General features: G+C 38.1%; 1 protein-coding gene across 4 annotated transcripts in view; it reads left to right on the top strand.

Moving 5' to 3' along the window:
- LOC106872360 (uncharacterized) overlaps positions 1-21,362 on the top strand; it is a 69,693-nt gene that overhangs the window by 29,143 nt on the left and 19,188 nt on the right. For 2 of the 4 annotated variants that reach the window (XM_089342421.1, XM_089342419.1), the window contains 3 exons: positions 2,403-2,469; positions 10,756-10,849; positions 20,429-20,588. In XM_089342421.1, coding sequence (XP_089198547.1) covers positions 2,403-2,469; positions 10,756-10,849; positions 20,429-20,588 — 321 coding nt within the window. Of the gene's footprint in view, positions 1-2,402; positions 2,470-10,755; positions 10,850-20,269; positions 20,589-21,362 lie in introns of all 4 variants that reach the window. The other 2 variants (XM_089342418.1, XM_089342417.1) reach the window with 1 other exon arrangement.

Raw genomic sequence — 21,362 nt, 5'->3', positions numbered from 1 at the left:
CTAATGGACAATAGAAAATAAAGATAAAAATAAAATAAGTGTTCACTGACTAAAAAGACAATTAAAATACTTTTTGAAAATTATAAAAAAATTTTTTTTTTAAATATTTGAAAAAGTCTTTTACTTCCCTCACACAAGTACGTCCAAAGTTCATATGCGAGCAAACTTCCACGGGTCAAATTCACGTACATCTTGAAAAAAAGTCTTTTATTCCCCTCACACAAGTACATTCAAAGTTCATAATAAACAGATATCACCAGTCAAATTCAACAATCACATATATCTACCAAAATAATCATTTTTACCGGTAAAAATGTGCTTATTTTGGTAGTTTTGACTTATGGAGTCCCTCTAAGCGTGAGGCATAATTGTATAATAATGCTCTTATATAAATTAAATATATATATTTATACATACATACATATATATATATATATATATATATATATATATATATATATATATATATACACACACATATATACACACATATATACACACACACACACACACACACACACACACACACACATAAAGATGTATGTGTGATGATGATGTTTATAGTTTTGTATACTTGAGTTGTTAATTTGTGAGTAATAAACCACTTATGTCGGACTTACAACAATAAACTGTTCTGTTCTTAATGGGTTTTCAAACTTACATGTTTAAAAAAATTGTAACTACATGTGTGTGTGTGTGTGTGTGTGTGTGTGTGTGTGTGCGTGTGTGCGTGCGCGTATTGACAAGCACTTGTTTCATATTTATAGATATTGCAAAAGCATTGTAATTGTCAATAAAAACACTTCAGGGGTAAACAGCAAACATTGATGTCTTGTTTTTCCAGGTCACCGTTTTATAAATTACTTTCAACTTTGAACTCATTGTCATTCTCTCCCTCAAATTCCATAGAATCATCAACCTACTTCAACCATTTCTTCACTATTCCCTCTTTCTTTTTTTTTTTTTTTTTTTTTTTTTACAATGGAATACCTTTTCCACTTTTCCAGTGTATTTAAATTGTTTTCAGAAATACGCCAATCAGTAGGGATTTGGTGAACTGCTTAGCTTTTCAATGACTGAGCTGGTATTTGGATCATAATTTCTCAACTGCAGAAACTACCTGGTTGATTGATAAGCAATCGCAAGTCGAACCGTTCTGTAGGTGAAGACTAGTTGAGTTTCTCACTGCCTCACTCAGGCAAAGGGCACAGGATAAGGCACATAACGCTTGTGACCCTGAAATACTTGTCTGACGATACGGAAGGGTTTCCAACATTGCAATGGATTTAAGAGAGCTCTGGCACTTTTTGGGCAAAGCAGCTCTGATATTTATTTCACAGATTTTCTCTAAAATTATGATGGACAGTTTTAATTAAAATACAAATATTTTGAAAATTGTTGTAATTGTTTGATACACAAAGAACAAGTGAAGATATCAGGTGAGGATTGGCATTAAAAAGGTCGACTGAATTCTTAACCTCCACCAATATCTCCCTTGGATCATTAGTAAACCATCAACCATTTGAATCTGTTACTTCTGTCTAACATCACAAAGATTATCACCTCTTGGCTTAATCCTTTTAGTATTTGAACCAGACCCCTGTTTCCAACCAAAATACCCCTACCTGTTTTACATTTAAACTGGTCTGATCTGGCCTCCCTCACCAACCCTACAATATCATTCTAAAAATGAACAGTTACCTCATCAAAATGTCACAGCTCCAGGATAATGCATTTAACAGATTAATATCATTGCTAAAGGGTTAATATAGCAACATTAATTAGTGCAACCCAATCAAGAATACATTCTATTAAAGCCAATAGACTTTACTGCTGCTGCTGCTGCTTGTGTGTGTGTGTGTGTGAGTGTGTGTAGATAGATAGATGGATGGATGGATGGATAGATAGATAGATGGATAGATATGGTGAGGATAGATAGATAGATGGATAGATATGGTGAGGATAGACAGATAGATGGATAGATATGGTTAGTATAGACAGATAGATAGATGGATAGATATGGTGAGGATAGACAGATGGTTAGATGTAGTTGGCAGATATAGATGTATGATCAATGTATTTTTGTTTTAAACTTCCCTTCAAGAGAATACCATGTGATTTAAAAGGGGTTTTGCTGCTATTTTTATCAGATAGTCTAACTCCATTGAGCCTTCTCTTCGCAGCACTGTTGAGTTGGTGCAAAGTTTAAAGGCAAAAACTGCAGGAATCCAAGAAATTAAAATGCAGATGCCATGTATATTGGCAGATTCTTGAAAAACAAGAGGAGCAATGTTTTTTCAAGGAACTACCAACATCCAGTGGCAGCAGTTCTAACAGAAGACCGACTCGAAAGCTAAATGTGATGACTTCTTGCAATAACATTTCCTCTTTCTTCTCTCCAGCCGCACCCGTAAAGAACCACAGATGAATGGGCAAAATTCTGCAAATTCCAAAACCACCAGTGCTTTGGTAAGTCGTCCTGTTTCTCCAGTGCCTTTGTTGCCGTTATTAAATGTCATCTCAGCTGCGTTGATCAATATGTCATGCCTATTGTTTATTGATGCAGTCCTTTATTGACATTCAAGTTCAAACATTTCCAGCATGAATCAAAGCGTCTGCAAAGGCCACAAACACAATCCTTTCTTCCAAACCAATAAAAAAAAAATTAAAAAAAAAAAAAAATTCCAAACCATTTCTTCACATCATTCTCCCAGAATATGCTTTGTCTCTGTTTTGAACTCTTAGCCTCTCTGTTTCTGTTATATTTATTGTAATTAAAAGATTTCTTTCGATTCATCCAAAGAATTTTCATTTTACTGGAATTATTTAAGAATATATTCTGTGAATCTTAGGAATTTTTGCTTTATTTTTATTCATATTTATTGCTGTTGCCAAATACCTTAATTACCTCTCAAATGATCTGACCTGAATCATTTCCAATGGATTATTGGTTAATCCAAGATAAACTAAGATTACTGCCATTTTTCATTTGCAGTGGCTTCCTGATACTCTCACATTAAAACACAGTTCTTTCTTACAAAGTTTAACTTTAGTAGAGAAAACTGGCCCTTATGAGCCAGGCATGGCTCCTGAAGGACATTTGGGTGATGTTTTTAGCAGGTCAAGAAACCACATAGAGTCTTTAGATGTTTGTATGGAGGTGAGGGAGGGGTAACCATCTACAAAGCATAAAGAACAAAAAAGAATTGGCTGTTAGCTTGTGGTGGTGGTGGTGTCTGCAGTAGTGGTCATGGTGGTGTGACAATCCCAGCACCAACTAAACCTAAGTGTGGTCACACTAACAACTAATTGTTTGGTATTTAGAGCATTCACTGTTAGTCATACAAACACACAGACATATATACATACAGACACACACACACTGACACTCACACACATACATAAGACAGACATACTCACATACACTCACACACACTACACACACTGACACTTACATACACAAGACATACACACTCACACACACATACTACACTAACACACACACATACTACACTAACACACACACACACACACACACACACACACACAGGTGTCTTGGATCTGGTTTTCTGCTTATATGTCATTATCAATTCTCATCTAATCGCTGCTTCCAATGTATGTTGGAAAGGCATGATCGTCACAACATCTTGTTCTTTCGAAAATATACAGCCATTATTCCTACATAGCAGAAACTACTAACAATAACGAGTTCTCGTTAAGTAAATGAGATGTTAAACAAAAATGTGAACCGAGAAGGATAAAAAGGCATAAGGAAATACCACAAGGTATTTACTGAGGATCCCTAACTCTAATAATAATAATAATAATAATGGTTTCAAATTTTGGTACAGGGCCAGCAGTTTTTGAGAGGAGGAGAAAGAGGAAGTTGATATGGACCCCAGTGTTTCACTGGTACTTATTTTATTGACCCCAGAAGGATGAATGGCAAAGTCAACCTCAGCTGAATTTGAACTCAGAATGTAAGGACAAGTGAAATGCTGCTAAGCATTTTGCCCAGTGTGCTAATGTCTCTGCCAGCTCACTGCCTTATAATGATAATAATAATAAAAATAATGATAATCCTTTCTACTATCGGCACAAGACCTGAAATTTCAGGGGACGGTGTAAGTCGACTACATCGACCCCCAGTGTTCAACTGGTACTTATTTTATCGACCCTGAAAGGATGAAAGGCAAAGTCAACCTTGGTGGAATTTGAACTCAGAACGTAGCAGCAGACAAAATACAGCTAAGCATTTCACCCGATGTGCTAACAATCCTGTCAGCTTGCTGCCGCCTTATATAATAATAATAATAATAATAATAATAATAATAATAATAGTAGTTTCAAATTTTTGCTCAAGGCCAGCAATTTCGGGGGAAGGGAATGTCAGTTACATTGACCCCATTGATCAACTGGAACTTGCTTTATTGGCCACCAAAAGGATGAAAAGCAAAGTTGACCTTGGTTGAATTTGATCTCAAAATGTATAAAGACAGACAAAATGCCACTGAGTATTTTGGCGACCATACTAACCATTGGGCCTGCTGCTGATGATGATGATGATGGTAGTTTGTAATTGGGTCCAAGCCAGCAATTTTGAGGGGAAGGTGTAAAATGCAGGAGTGGCTGTGTGGTAAGTAGCTTGCTTACCAACCACATGGTTCCGGGTTCAGTCCCACTGTGTGGCACCTTGGGCAAGTGTCTTCTACTATAGCCTCGGGCCGACCAAAGCCTTGTGAGTGGATTTGGTAGACGGAAACTGAAAGAAGCCCGTCGTATATATGTGTATATATATATATATATATGTATGTGTGTATGTTTGTGTGTCTGTTTGTCCCCCCTAGCATTGCTTGACAACCGATGCTGGTGTGTTTACGTCCCCGTAACTTAGCGGTTCGGCAAAACAGACCGATAGAATAGGTACTAGGCTTACAAAGAATAAGTCCCGGGGTCGATTTGCTCAACTAAAGGCGGTGCTCCAGCATGGCTGCAGTCAAATGACTGAAACAAATAAAAGAATAAAAAAAAAAGAACGCCTGGTATGAACTGGGTAATTTGAACTCACAACATAAAGTACCAAGAGAAATACAGCAAAGTGCTTAGTTTGATGCTCCAGGAAGTCTAAATAGAGATTTGGGGCAGAGAGTAGCTGAGGTGTATGAGTTTTGGGTTGATAAGAGAAAGAGTAATGTAATTGAAGCTAAACATTGTCATCATTCTTGGCATTGTTACTGATTTGTGGTCCAACCCATTATCTAGTAGGAGTGGTCAGGCTAGGAGTGAAATTGATATACCCACATTTAATCAGAAGGGAGCGGGAGAAGTGGGGCTGACTCTGCCTGGACTTCTTGCTGTGAGAAAAAGTGACAAAGGAGCCACAGTTCATGCTTTGTCGTTGTTGTTTAGAACCAGGTCAAATCTGACCAAAGGTGTTCCAACCATGGCCATCATATCATACATTCAACACTACATTATTCAATGTGATGTAAAGGATATTTATTTGGCTGTTGTTTCTGGTGTTATCAATTAGAGGAGGCTTTATTAAAAGCAAAGGCCAGATTAAACTGGGCAGTGGATGAAATCCACTACCTCATCACAAGGACAGTCTAATGAGCTTCCACTTAATTTCTGTACCTAATTTCACTGAATCTAAAGTAGAAGATATTTGGCTGGTGATTGAACTGAAGACCAAGGGATTGCAAGGCACATTTCTTAACCACCTGTCTGCAACATGTTTGTTAACCAAAATGATGTGAGTTTATTCATATTCCTTCAGGCTTACACTTCAACATAATACTGGCTCAGGGTGTATATAATTTAGATATGCCTATAGGGTAGTAATGCAGATAAGCACAATTAGATTTGGTACACACATGTATGTTGATAGATAGACAGACAAGCAAGATATATCTATTGGGTTGTCCGGAAAGTTCGTGCCGATTTATAGTAGCTTACCTTTCGACTTATTTGCCATGAAACCACCTCAGTTCTGGGAAGAAGGTATTTTGAAGTTAAAGGAAAGATGGAGATGCATTTGTGCAACAAAATAGTTCATATTTGGTTGATTAAAAATGTAATGGCAAGTATTTATTGACCTTTTTCTTTCCTTTAAAAATCGGCATGAACTTCCCGGACAACCCAATACATTAACTTTTAACTACGACTGTTCTGAAGTATGTTTCTGTTTGGATTTATGAATTACTGACTGATTACATATATACAAATATACTTACATGGAACATGAAAAATACAAAATACTAAGAAAAGAGTTCTGTATTTTTCGCATGCTCTATGTAAATATATATTTGTGTGTGTGTGTGTGTGTGTTTCTAATACAGTCGTTCCCAACCTTTTCACTACCAAGGATCCCTTTTATTTATTCCCACAGACCCCAGGATATTCTTATCCTTACGTGTGTGTGTGTGTATATATATATATATATATAATAATAATAATAATATTAGGGACAAAATCCAAAATTACAGGTAAAAACTCAATTAAAATCAATTTATTAAGAATTAAATTGAGCTTTATATGTGATAGTGGATTTTCATCGACGAGTTCTTGAAACTTGGTTATTTTCCCTAAAACTATATATATATATATATGAAATTTTTAATTTAGTTCACAGACCCTCAGCACTACCTTTGCGGACCACAGGTTGGGAACCAGTTCTAATACACGTAGCTGTGTGCATATCTATACGGGGACGTAAGCACACCAAGAGAGAGAAAAAAAGCCATGTTTGCATCTATAAAATCGACCAAATCATACCTCAGTATTTTACTGGTATTGTATATTTTGTCAATCCCATGAAAATGAAAATATGAAGTGTATCCCTGTAGGATTTGAACTAGGAGTCTAAAGAGCTAAATCCCTCATAGCAGGTTGGGGTGAAATGAAAACCTCCAGATTAGTTAAAGTTCAGTTGACTTTGACCGTTGCTGGCATGGAAGGATTTCAACCAAATATAAAGAAAATTAGTTACACACACAAACTTAGTAATGACCTCTCTTAATTTACAGTGGACCATCAGTTAATTGTAGTTTAGTTGGCCAGCTACTTTCTCCACTAGCAGTGTCTAAAATTAAACTGACAAAACCAGGTTTTATTCTCTCTGACCAACAGAAATATTAAGGAGACTGACCCAAGTGTGGGTGTGTATGAGGAGGTGGTGTGGTGTTGTGCAGAGGTCAGAGCAGTGCGGGGGGGGGGTTGTGCAGAGGTCAGAGCAGTGCGGGGGTGGTGAGGTGTTGTGCAGAGGTCAGAGCAGTGGGGGGTGGCATCAATGGTAGAGAGGGGTAAGATGTAAGGACAAGCAAACAGCAATGATTAACACAGTCCTCACCAACTGAGTCATTCAACCATAGCAGATTAGCCTCCTCCCTTTCTCTCTTTGTTCTTCTTTCTCTCTGCCCTACAATCTTTAGTCCTCCTTGTCTTTATTCTTTCCTATCACTCCTTCTCTCTTCTTCCTCTCTTTCTCTTTTGCCTGTCTCCTATTTCATACTTTTCCTGCCATGTGAATATGTGTGGATGTGTGTCATATATGCATGCATATACTCTTTTTTTACTCTTTTACTTGTTTCAGTCATTTGACTGTGGCCATGCTGGAGCCGACCCCAGGACTTATTCTTTGTAAGCCTAGTACTTATTCCATCGGTCTCTCTTGCCGAACCGCGTAAACACAGCAGCATCGGTTGTCAAGCAATGTTGGGGGGACAAACACAGACACACAAACATATACACACACACACATACATACATATACGACAGTCTTCTTTCAGTTTCCGTCTACCAAATCCACTCACAAGGCTTTGGTCGGCCCGAGGCTATAGTGGAAGACACTAAGGAACCATGTGGTTGGTAAGCAAGCTACTTACCACACAGCCACACCTGTGCCTAAATTTTTTTTATACCTATGGTGTGATGATGATGATGATGGTGGTGGTGGTGATCAGTGGATGGTAAAGTTATTTACACATTAAAAGAAGCTGAGAAGTGGTGTGCCTGTGGTATGTGTATGTTTATTGAGTGTCTGACTCACCCAATTTTCTTTAGAGATTAACCCCCCACCCCCATCCATTCCATAAAGAACTACCCACCCATCTCTCTTCACCAACCAGCCAGCCATCCATCAGGTTATTTACCTCTGACAATCTAATCACTGCTGGTGTTTCTTCTTATCATCATCATCATCATCATCATCTTGATCTGTAAGGGAAACACTCCACTCTACAGCTGCAAGTTCAGTTTTCTTCCACCACCACCACCACCACTCATCATTCAGTGACATAAAGAAAGTGACAGACAGACAGACAGACAGATACTAACATGTTGACATGTTCTTTGTGATTTGCCATCTTTCTGTTCATGAAGTATCCAGTTACCAAACTCCAGGTCTCATTCCCAGTTCTTCAGAAATGGCAACAGACAGTAAATAATGAGTTAGTCTCTCAGTAAATGTTCAACAATGGTCTTAGTTTCTCTTGTCCTGACTTGTTCTTCATCAAACGATAAAGAACACCAACATCAAAGAGAAAACGAAGTTTCCTTCTCAAAAAACTTTTGTGTTGTAAGTAGCTTGCTTACCAACCACATGGTTCTGGGTTCAGTCCCACTGCGTGGCACCTTGGGGTAAGTGTCTTCTTCTATAGCCTCGGGCCGACCAAAGCAAACTTCTAACCACACACCCACACCTGCTCCTATATATATATATATATATATAAATTTTGTGTCCACTTTTCCATGCTGTCATGGGTTGGATGGCTCATCAGAATCCAGGTCCTGCTTTTTTTAAAGACTGGATATTTGAAATTTTATTGGATATTTTATTGCATGTGTGCACTTCTGTGTGTGTGTGTGTATGTGGCTGTGTGTTTATGTGTATGTAGTTGTGTGTACGTTTATGTGTGCATGTATATATGGGTGTGTGTGTGTAGGGTTGTTTGAGTAGGTGTGTGTGCATCACTGTGCGTGTATATATATTTATATATACGAAGGGCTTCTTTCAGTTTCCGTCTACCAAATCTACTCACAAGGCTTTGGTCGGCCCGAGGCTATAGTAGAAGACACTTGCCCAAGGTGCCACGCAGTGGGACTGAACCCGGAACCATGTGGTTCATAAGCAAGCTACTTACCACACAGCCACTCCTACGCCTATCCATTAACAATCTCTGTAAACCATTTTTTTTTTTCTTTGGTTCTCTTGAATTCTTCACCAAATATTTTAGTTTTCCTCTTCTTGATGTTTAAAAAACTTCCTTACTTTTCGCTATTTTTAGTCATTCGTCATTGGATTTTCAGTGTATATATATTTGAAACGCTTGTGTATTTTTATGATATATATATGTGTATGTGTGTGTGTGTGTGTGTGTGTGTATGTATGTATATACACATGGTGTATATTTCTGTATATTTGTATACATGTTATATAAATTGTTATACATTTGTATATACCCACTTCCAGCATTACTCTAACCCTGTCTCTCTACCCCCCCCCCCATCCTACATCCTGGTGTTGAGAGACATGTTATACAATTAGAGACTAACTCACATCCTCCCCTCTTCTTTCCTTTTCTTTATTTTCCTTCTCTCTTTCTCTCTCTCTCTCTCTCTCTCTTCCTCTTCTTACACTTTTTTCTTTACTTTTGTTACTCTTATTTCTGTTGTTGCATCTTCAGTTTCATCTTTCATTTCGTCCTCTTCTTTATCATCCATTCTCCCCCCCCTCTCTCTCTCTCTCTGAAAGAAGTAAAAGATGATGATGATGTCCCTTACTATCTCTGTTGATCCCCCCTCCTCTTACTCTCTCTCTTTTCTCTTTTACTCGTTTCAGTCATTTGACTGCAGCCATGCTGGAGCACCGCCTTTATAGTCGAGCAAATCGAGCTTATTCTTTGTCAGCCTAGTACCTATTCTATCGTTCTCTTTTGCTGAACCGCTAAGTTATGGGGGACGTAAACACACCAGCATCGGTTGTCCAACAATGCTGGGGGGGACAAACACAGACACACAAACATACACACACACACACGCACACACATACACACACACATATACGACAGGCTTCTTTCAGTTTCCATCTACCAAATCCACTCACAAGGCTTTTTTGGTCGGCCCGTGGCTATAGTAGAAGACACTTGCCCAAGGTGCCACGCAGTGGGACTGAACCCGGAACCATGTGGTCGGTAAGCAAGCTACTTACCACACAGCCACTCCTGTGCCTCCGTTTTTAATATACATTATCCTTTTCCTTATCTCTTTCTCTCCCCCCCCCCCTTGTGTGTGTGTGTATTTAATCTCTTTTCCGCCTTCCCACAATCCTCTGTATTTACATTCACTTTTCTCTGTTATCCCCCATCACCCCCGCCCTCTCTCTCTCTTTGCCCCTTCTCTCTTTCTATCTCTCTCTCTCTTTCATCTTTTACATTTTCTCATCAAACTCCCCTTCTCCCCTTCCTCTACGCTCATCTCACCTCTCTCTGTTCTTTACATCTCTTTCTTATCTCCTCTCTCACACCACCACCAACAACAACATCAACCATTATGCCATTATATCTCCACTCACGTCTTCCTCTTACTCTCTCTCTCTCCCCCTCTCTCATTCACTCACCTTATCTCTCTCGGCCTCACTCACTCTTTCTCTTCCAAGCTCTCACTCACTCTCTATCTCTCACCTTACCTCCATTCTCTCTTTATTCCATCCCTCCACTCACTCACTCACTCTCTCTCTCTCTCTCCTAATTTCAGGTTAAACACACTAATAGAGTGGACGACGACGACGATGATGATGATGATTTCTATGAGTCCATTGATGCTCCTTTGAAATCTGCAACAAAATCAGGTAAGTTTTATTCACATCACAAATATTTCTCTTCGTTTCAGTTCCATTCCAACTTACCATTTATCTTCTTTGAAATAATCTTCTTTCTTTTCTCTGGAATTTAGCTATTTACATTATTATTATTATTATTATTATTATTATTACTTTGGTGCTGAGCTGGCTGAATCATTAGCATGCCAAGCAAAATGCTTAACGGTATTTCGTCCATTGTTATGTTCTGAGCCCAAATTCTTCCAAGGTCAACTTTGGCTTTCATCTCTTTCAGGGTCCATAAAATAAAGTACCAGTTATGCACTGGTGTCATTGTAATCAGCTTATCTCCTCCTTTGAAATTTCTGGCCTTGTGCACAAATTTAAAATCATTATTATTATTATTATTATGTATGTCAAAGTCAACTTTCTTTTACATTCTTCTGTGGAAGTGCCAGTTTTGGGACTCTTATTATTGACTGCTCCCTTCGTCCGATTTGAGACCTTGTGTTTTCATGTGAGAAATAATAACAACAACAACAATAATAATAAGTTCAAATCTTGGCACAAGGTCAGCAAATTTAAGGGGAGTGGGTGTTAGTCATTGACATCAACCCCTGTATTTGGCAGGTATTTTATTTTTACAATCCCGAAACGATAAAACAAAGTTGACCTTGGCAGAATTTGAACTCAGAACATAAAACTGAAAGAAATGCCATTATGTATAAGAGAAAAAAAAAACAAAAAAACAAACAGGAAGTGTTTGCAAACTCCCAACAGCACAAATGTTGCACACACACACTGCAGCAAGATGGAGATGTAGCAGGTGATGCAGTAGAAATTTACCTCAAACTACCAAATAGTAATAATAATAATAATAATAATATTATTAATGTGTTGTCATTGTTGTTAATAATTCATTGAGTGTTTATTATTATTGCAATTTTACAAAATTCTTTAAATATTCCTCTAGAATTCTGTAGATGAAGGAATTCAGTTGAAGAATCCATCAGATAAAGCTGCAGCATCTCAGAGAGATTATCAGGAATTTCCACAACAACAGATCCAACTAAAGCCAACAATTAATCCAATCTAATCCAATAATCATTATTTTAATGTTGTCATTAGAAACATTTTACTAATTAATAAGATGTTTTTGAGATATGATTTCAGTATTCATTTTTACAGACAGTTTTTACCAGCGGAAATGTGTGTGTGTGTGTGTGTGTGTGTGTGTGTGTGTGTGTGTACATATGCCTTTCTCTATGTGTGTATGCCTGTCTGTGTGTGTATATGTATGCCTTTCTATGTACATATGTCAGTGTGTGTATGTATATGCTTGTGTGTGTATCTGTACGTTTCTTTGTGTTTTGCTGTTTGTGTATCTCTGTGTTTGCGTCTGTGTTCCTTTGCATTTTTGATGTTTTGTTACTTTCCTTGAGGTTGTTACTATAAAACAGTGGTAAAGCCATTTCCCCCTTTTATTAAAAGCCCTACACGTCCAGATAAAAAAAAAAAGAAAAATCTAAACATACCCAAATGGTTTCCTGTTGTTTAATCCAAGTCCAAACACTGAGTTTTACCGTTGCTTGGTCCAGACCATGCAACAGCAATCACCAATTAGTAATTCCATTGGTAACATCTCACACACTACAATATCACTCTATCAATCAATCAACTAACATAGAACAAAAACTGGACAATGCCACGCTTTCTGACCAAAGACTCCATCTTGGACATGTTGCAATGATTTTCTCTGTGTCACACATCATTGATATCTTGTCTCTCTTTTGTTATTGTGGTGTGAATACATATCGGATGGCGACATCTTTTTCATTGATATATCATGTATCGGTAAATTAAGTACCAGTTACGCACTGGGGTCGATGTAATCGACTTAATCCCTTTGTCTGTCCTTGTTTGTCCCCTCTATGTTTAGCCCCTTGTGGGCAATAAAGAAATAAGAATTCGGGATGGCACCTGTGCCCAGCGTCGCCTTTCTGGCACTTGTGCCCATGGCATGTGTAAGGATTATCGAGCGAGATCGTTGCCAGTGCCCCTGGACTGGCTCTTGTGCGGGTGGCACATAAAATACACCATTTTGAGCGTGGCCGTTGCCAGTACCACCTGACTGGCCTTCGTGCCAGTGGCACGTAAAAGCACCCACTACACTCTCTGAGTGGTTGGCGTTAGGAAGGGCATCCAGCTGTAGAAACTCTGCCAAATCAGATTGGAGCCTGGTGTAGCCATCTGGTTTCACCAGTCCTCAGTCAAATCGTCCAACCCATGCTAGCATGGAAAGCGGACATTAAATGATGATGATGATGATGATGAATGTAGCGACAGGTAAAATACCACTAAGCATTTTGTCCAGTGCACTAATGACTAATAATAATAATAATAATAATAGTAGTAATTGGCAGTATCTTTAGAACATCAGAAAAAGTGCCTTGTAGTACTGGTTCCTTCTCCATGTACTTAGCTGTCATGGTCAGCTTTACTGTTCATCCCTTTTAGGGATTGATATGATAAAGTACCAGTCAACCATTGATGTTGATTGTATGAAGAAGCCCCCCCCCCGCCCATTAAAACTGCTGGCCTTGTGCCAAGATTTGAAACCATTATTATTATTATTATTATTATTACGCCATTTTTCTCTTCAAATAATCTAAATTTTAGGTTTATAAACTCTCAAAGAATTTCAACTATGTTATAATATTTTTGTTTATTTGAAATCCTCTTCCTTATGCCAGAATAACTTGTTGTTTTTTTTTTTATTTATTTATTTATTTATTTATTTTTTTTTTTTATTGAATCCAATGTTCTTTCTACAGTGAAATATTGTTGTTTTATCAAATATTCTTTTTATTAATTTGTGTTTTCATGCTCTCTCTCTGTCTCTCTCACACACACACACACACACACACACACACACACACACGCACACGCACACACACACAAACGATATACTGTGGTACATAATATTTGATCATAGGTCTGCTTTGACCAGAGCAGACTCAGGGCTAAACACCACCACCAACAAGACAAAAACTGTGTTCCTTGCTTGAAGCCAACTTCACACTTGCGGCTGGTCCCATGACAACAACAACCCAGTTACCCTCTGTAAAGTGGTCGGTGTTGGGAAGGTCATTCAGCTGTAGAAACCCTATCAAAACTGAGACATTGAAGTGTGATGAAATCCTCCAACTCACCATATTCTGTGGCTCAGCTACAGCACAATATCTGGGACGTCTCCATGTCAGAAGTTTATTTCTTCTGGGTTTAATGAAACTATTTGATGATAATCCTTTCTTGGATAGGCACAAGGCCTGAAATTTGGTGGGGGAGGGGGTGAGTCGATTATATTGAACCCCAGTGTGTGACTGGTGCTTATTTCATTGACCCCCGAAAGGATGAAAGGCAATGTTGACCTCGGTGGAATTTGAACTCAGAATGTGAGGTTTGAAGAAATATGCTAAGCATTTTATTCAATGTAATAATTCTGCCAGTTCACCACCTTCACCCCCACCCCATTAATAACAACAACAACAACAACAAATTATAATTAAAAAAAGCCTTGACATGGTCATGCAACCTGCTAAAAATAGCAGCCAAAATTCCCTGGAATCACACCTTACTGTGTTAAGAGGGGACAGTTCTAAGATGATGTTAAATAATGTATTAAATAATATGATGTTTGTCAGAAAAGATGAGATGGTCCTGGTTAGACTGCTTGTGATTGGTTTGCAGAATTAGGCTTGACCTTGGGCTAAGCAACAACCACCAAATGTTTTATGAAAGCTACTGAGGGATCAGCTCTCTCCATTTCTTCATCTCTTTACCACTACCACCACCACCACCACTACCTCAGTTCCCTTAGCAGGGGGGGAGGGGGACAATGCTTCCTTTATGGTAGAGTCACCATGTAGCAACAGTAGTAGTGAGAATAGTAGGAGGAGGAGGAAATGAAGGGTTTCCTATCCACCCCACCAGTCCCTCAAACCCTTCTCCCCTGCCCCCATTATCATCATTGCTCTGCACCTGCTCAGCTGATGCTGGGGGATTTACCTGGCAGATGTTAAAGCAGGGTGGGGGAGGGGCAGTAAATTAGTCGAATAATTAGCGTCATAGCCATTGTTATTACTTCATTAAGGGTTCATTAAATCCTTAATGTTTACATTTAATCCCCTCAAAATCCTTCAGAATATAATACGATGCCATTACCACACACTTTGTACTTTAACAGCTGATATCAGTTGTTTAAACTAGGGGTTTTCAAACTTTTTGACTTGCGGACCCCCTTATAAATGCCTATGAAATTTATACATAAATATTTGCTTAAAATAACATATATTTTTACATTTATTTATTTAACAGTATTTAACAAATAGGTTTATTGTCAATTAAAAGATTTCGATTAAAAAACATATATAAAATCAAATTGCCCATAAAAAAGTATTTGCTGTCTACAGACACCCTGTCTTATCCTTGCGAACCCCCTGTGGTCTGTGGACCACAGTTTGAAAACCCCTGGTTTAGAGTACCCAACACACATTCAACTCAACCTCTGCTAATTTAAAATAACCAGCTAAAACTCAGAATATGCAAATTAGCAGCCCCAGTTTTCTGTAGCTGTTGTAATTGCTACAATGTAGCTATTGTAATTGCTACAATGCCATTTAATTTATGCCGTATGAGATTACATAACACTCGCATAACAGGCTTCATGTTGTTTTGTGCTTGTCACAGCACAGTTTTGTGTTCATACTGTCTCTTTCATTTTATTGTCATCCAACAAATTGTTACAATTATAAACTTGTCTCGTAAACATTGTATTCAGACAAACAGGTGGTGTGGCTTTTGGATGATGTAGTCCAAGATACATAAAGACCAATGGAGGGCATGGGTGGGGGGTCACACTTGGAACATTTTTGATCACAAAGTCTGCTGGCTCGCAGCTGACCTTGGGTTCAACAACAACAACCTAGATTCTAAACAAAATACAAAAGAACAAAACAAAAAATTTTTTTTCTTTTATTTTCCTTTTTCTCTTTTTCACAACAATTTTCATGTTTTTATTTTTCATGTTTTTACCGTTTCTTCAGTGAATTTTCAGCGGTTCTTGAAATTACAAGGAATGTGGTGCAAGTGAATTCAAAGACGTAGTCTTCTTCAACCTCAATGTGCAGATGATGATAATAATAATAATAATAATAATAATTGAATTTCCAAAATGAAGACAAAAAAGACTTTCTCTAATTTCTTTGCAGTGTTACGTTGAACAGGGTCCAGTCAGTGCTGGAGATGAGAGAGAATAGGGGTCAGCTTGGATCACGATGGAGTTGAAGTGGCAGGGAGGTTACATTCCTTTGTACCCGGTAATGAAGGTCTTGTGTCCTGAATCAAGGGGGTGGCTAGGGAAACTCTGAACAATAAAGTAATTTCCAACATTGGCACGTAACTTAGCAGTTCAGCAAAAGAGACCGATAGAATAAGTACTAGGCTTACAAAGAATAAGTCCTGGGGTCGATTTGCTCGACTAAAGGCGGTGCTCCAGCATGGCCACAGTCAAATGACTGAAACACGTAAAAGAGGAGAAAAGAAAAGAATGAGTGAATGACAGAGTGAGGAGGGGTGGGGAGATTGAAGGAATGAAAATTTTTAAAAATAGGGAATGAAAATAATGAAATAATGAAAGAAAACTACATGGAATACTTCACAAAGGAAAGAGGATTTAAAAAAAAAAATTGTTACTAAATTTGTGAAAGGGTGGGGTGTAACATACCTGTTTGTTCCCCATGAAATATTTCTTTGTTTTCTACTTCAACAGATGACAAATTTCTCAGAAACAGTGAGTCACTTAGCAGAAATCATTTTCCTTTTTACAACATGTCTGTGTGTGTAGAGAGAGAGAGAGAGAGAGAGAGGAAAAAAAGAGAGTGTATGGTATGTATGTGAGGTGAGAGAGAAGGCAGAAGAGTGCATGTGGAGAGAAAGAAAAAGAGAGAGAGAGAGAGAGAGAGAGAGAGTGTGTGTGTGTGGTTGTAAAATTGAGAATGTCATTAGAACATAAGATTGAAGAATGTCGTGAAAGTATTTATTCGAACTCTGTGCATTCTGAGTTCAAATGATGCCAAGGTGAACTTTGTCGTTTGTTTGAAACTGGTTGGCATCAAAGGCTGTCTCCCTCTCCTGCAGGTTTTGGCTTTGAATAATCCTTTGCCGTTGAACTACAGAGATGGTGGGGAGTAGTCTCTTGCTTGAACTGCATCACAGAAGAGCTGTGTCCGTATATGAAGACAACATCACTGTCATGGTGTTGGGCACTTTAGATATGATGAACACAGAGTATGGAGGAGTAGACATCACCTGGGACCATTGGATAACTTTGTACCTTGGCCTTTGGAGAAACAAATCCATGTTGGCCAGTGATGAATCCTATCATTGGACTTAGTCTGGACCTCCAGGTGGACAGGAGCTGGAAAGAGGTTGTGAGAGTGGCCAGTCCCATTCAGAAGTGGGTCAGGAGAAAGTTGTCCCTTAAAGCTCAAGTGGGAATGATTGCCTTGATCATGTAGTATTGCCTGATTGTCATATTTCATTCCAAGAAACATCAAGCCAGACTAGAGCACTGGCTTTCCTGTTTCTTATGGAAAGAAAAGGTGGCTATGGTAGAAAACCTTGCCCAAGGTATCAATCACATGGTAGGGTCAGACCTAGAACCATACAATTTCAAAATGAATTTCTTAGAGCTGTGGCTCTCAACCAAGGTCCATATGGACCCTGGGGTTTCATATTAGTAGATTTTTGGGGTCCACACAAGCAAAATTGTAAATTGGCGATCCACAATAGTATTTTCCAGGGTTCATAAAAAAAATGTTGCATTAGATGTATTTATTGCAAGAAAGAGCTGAGGTTTTTTTCTCTGGCAGCTTACAGAGTTCAAGCTACGCAAGTGAATGCATGAAAAACAAAATAGGGGCCGGGAGGTCTGCCAGAATAAAATAGTAATCAAAGAGGTCCATAGATGAAAAAAAAAGAAAAATGGTTGAGAACCACTGTCTTAGAGACTGGAATACCAGCCCTAAAGATCCCCCCACCCCACCTCCATCAATACTACTACTACCCCCTATAGACACCTGTCTCTCACCTCTTCCATTCTGACCCTTTATACCTCTCTGACTCTTTAATTACTTGACCCCATTCCTCTCCACCAACTCCCCACCTTCAGCTTTCTCTTTCTTTTGAAATTATTTACTACATTTACTTGTTTGTTTCTGTCACTTTTTTTTCTGTTATTGTTGTTATTGCTGTTGCATGACTTGTTATTATTTGGGGCCCCCTCCCCTCAAAGGTAAAGGATCAACAGAATTGGTTGAGCACCAGAAAAAAAAAAAGAAGTCCTTTACTGTATTAGTCTTGGTTTATTTGATGTGGCCACCCCTCACTAATATACACTGATACACATCTCTGTCCTGTCAGGTCATTGGTTTGCGGAGATAAAAGGGCCTGAAACGATAAATTGTCTTGATTCTAATCCAGCCATGACTAACACCTTTGAAATTATTTACTACATTTACTTGTTTGTTTCTGTCACTTTTTTTTCTGTTATTGTTGTTATTGCTGTTGCATGTCTTGTTATTATTTGGGGACCCCTCCCCTCAAAGGTAAAGGATCAACAGAATCAGTTGAGCACCAGAAAAAAAAAGTCCTTTACTGTATTAGTCCTGGTTTATTTGATGTGGCCACCCCTCACTAATATATACGGATACACATCTCCGCCCTGTCAGGTCATTGGTTTGCGGAGATAAAAGGGCCAGAAACAATAAACTGTCTTCACTTATCTAATTGTCTTGATTCTAATCCAGCCATGACTAACACTACCTCTCATCCCTGAATAGTGAATGACATACCAGTTACCTAATGGGATCTCTTCTATATTGATTCATTATTTCATCCATACTAGACTGTTGTTTTTGCTTCATTTGTTTATATTTTATTAAATCTGTTGTTTTTATTGTTGTTGTTTTTCCTTTACTTTTTACATATTTTTTTATTTATTTATTTATTTATTTTTTCGCTTCAAATATTTTTCCTGATTTTTTTTTTTTTTCTAATTTTATTCCAAAATGTTTTAGCTTTGTTGCATGCACTCTCACAAATGAGATTTGCTTTTCTCATATGTATGTGTGTGTGTGTGTGCACCTAGATACACACAACACACACACACACACAGCATGACAGTATTTTGTTTTATGTAATGGCAAATATTGAACTTTTGATGATAATTAGAATTCCTTGGTGATTTATATTAAATTGTGTACATGTATATATATATATATATATATATATATGTGTGTGTGTGTGTGTGTGTGTGTGTCTGTTATTATTATTATTATTATTATTATTCAAAGCAGCTTGATTTAGCCTCATGTGACAAAGTTTCAAAGGCTTCCAGAAACCTAGTTTATGGGGCTCAGTTAACTGACTGAAGAGATGCAAGATGTCCAAAATGGCTACCAGGACCTAGGCTGCAATTACTCAAGGCTGGTCCCATGGTGTGGTTAGAAGTAAGGTATTGATATATACTGGCACTCCATCACTTATGACGATGAGTCGTTCCAGTTGATCCGATCAATGGAACAGCTTGCTTGTGAGATTAATGTGCAAGTGGCTGAGCACTCCACAGACACGCGTACCCCTTCACATACTTCTCAGGGTGACTTAGCATGACACAGAGTGTGACAGGGCTGGCCCTTTGAAATACAGGTGTTACTCATTTTTGCCAGTTGAGTGAACTGAAGTAACGTGAAATAAAGTGCCTTGCTCAAGGACACAAAAAAATCACCTGTACAGGTTGTTCAGCAACAAATTGCTGAACACCTTGTCTGCCCTCTACAAGAGGCAAGTCCACCTAATATATTCAGCCACAAAGCCCATTATACCAACCATTAGACATTATATATTATCCATCAACAAATTCTTCTCGTACCAGTAATTCTTTGTCAGTCATTTCTCAATAACTAAAACCATTCATTTCTCTATTTCATTAATTTATTAAATAACTTCTGTTGTTGTTGTTGTTGAAATGGAATTCTTCAAACATCATTGGAAATTCATTTGCATGTTGTATATAGTGTTACCTATGCTTGTCTCTCTCTCTCTCTATCTCTCTCTTTCTCTCTCTCTCTCTCTCTCTCTCTCTCTTAGCTCTTCCATGCTTTGATTCTTGAGACAGCCTTCTCTCCACTTCCCCCACCGTTATCTTATTTTAAATTAACCCCATTTCCCCTCTCCATCCATTTTAGTGAAAAAAAAAAAGTTTTTAGAAAGGTTATAAAATTTACAATAAAATTAAACACATTTGGAAATTCATTTATTATTATTATTATTATTATGTTTTTTTTTTCCTTTTTTATTTGTTTCGTTTTGCGAAATGTTCAAACCTAGATTCCTTCCCACAATACACTAAAACAAAACATTTAAGTTGGATGTCACTACGAGATTCCAGTGAGGAGTCAAGGCTTAAAAGAAAGAATGCAATCAAGAGGAATTCAACTTGTTCCTTGCGGAAAATTAACCAAGTAAATTATATTAATTTCCCACCAGATTCAGCCATGAAAAAACAAAATGCCAGTGAAACGCCTCCGCCGATTCCGCCAAGAGACAAAATCCCAGAAGCTCCTCCGTTACCCCCCAGGAAACAAGAAGAGAGTCTCAATTTGAAGACTACCGTTCCACTTCCTATCCCATCGCCTAAAAATAACAGGTGAGCTTCAAAAATTGTAAAGTGTGTGTGTGTATGTTTGTATCTGTTTATTCATATATATATGTAATGTATATGACGGTGTCATCATCATCATCGTTTTTACATTTACTTTTCTATGTTTGCATCACTCAGATGCAAGTATGTTGGGGCCGAAGATGGTCCCAAGTCTGGACAGTGTTCCACAACAGTGGGTAATGCTTCCGTTGCAAAAGTGTGTGCTGTGATCTGTGAAATTCTTCACCTGACTCTGAATGAATTTTGCAGATGAATTGGCATCAAGAAAACTTTGGTCTGCATGATTTTTAATAAGAAAAATTAAAGAAATGTCAAGTTGCCACAAAGGAAGAATGTCTCCTTCATCTTATGAGAGATGACTAAAGACAGAATGAAGTGTCAATCAGGCAGGGACTGATTAATTAGTTAATTGTTTAGCATTCACATTATTCTGTTCAAATGTAATGCTTATTTATTCACTTTGGTTTGAATTAATCATGAATTATCTCAAAGTTGCAACAGTTTGATGATGTGATTATTTTTAGAATGACATTGTAGAGTGGGTGTGAGAAGCTGGATCTGGCCAGTTGGAACATAAAATGGGTAGACTATTTAAACTGGACATGACTGGTTTAAACGCTGAGGGTTAAACGCTGGTGACGCCTAACAGTACCTATGCCGGTGACATGTTAAAGACACCCACTGCACTCTTGGAGTGGTTGGTGTTAGGAAGGGCATCCAGTCATAGAAACCAAGCCAAAATCAAACTGGCACCTGATG

The sequence above is a fragment of the Octopus bimaculoides genome, chromosome 26 (genome assembly GCF_046866305.1).
Source record: "Octopus bimaculoides isolate indiv1 chromosome 26, ASM4686630v1, whole genome shotgun sequence".
In the NCBI taxonomy this organism is placed as follows: Eukaryota; Metazoa; Mollusca; class Cephalopoda; order Octopoda; family Octopodidae; genus Octopus; species Octopus bimaculoides.
This window is presented reverse-complemented; position numbering and strand designations above follow the sequence as displayed.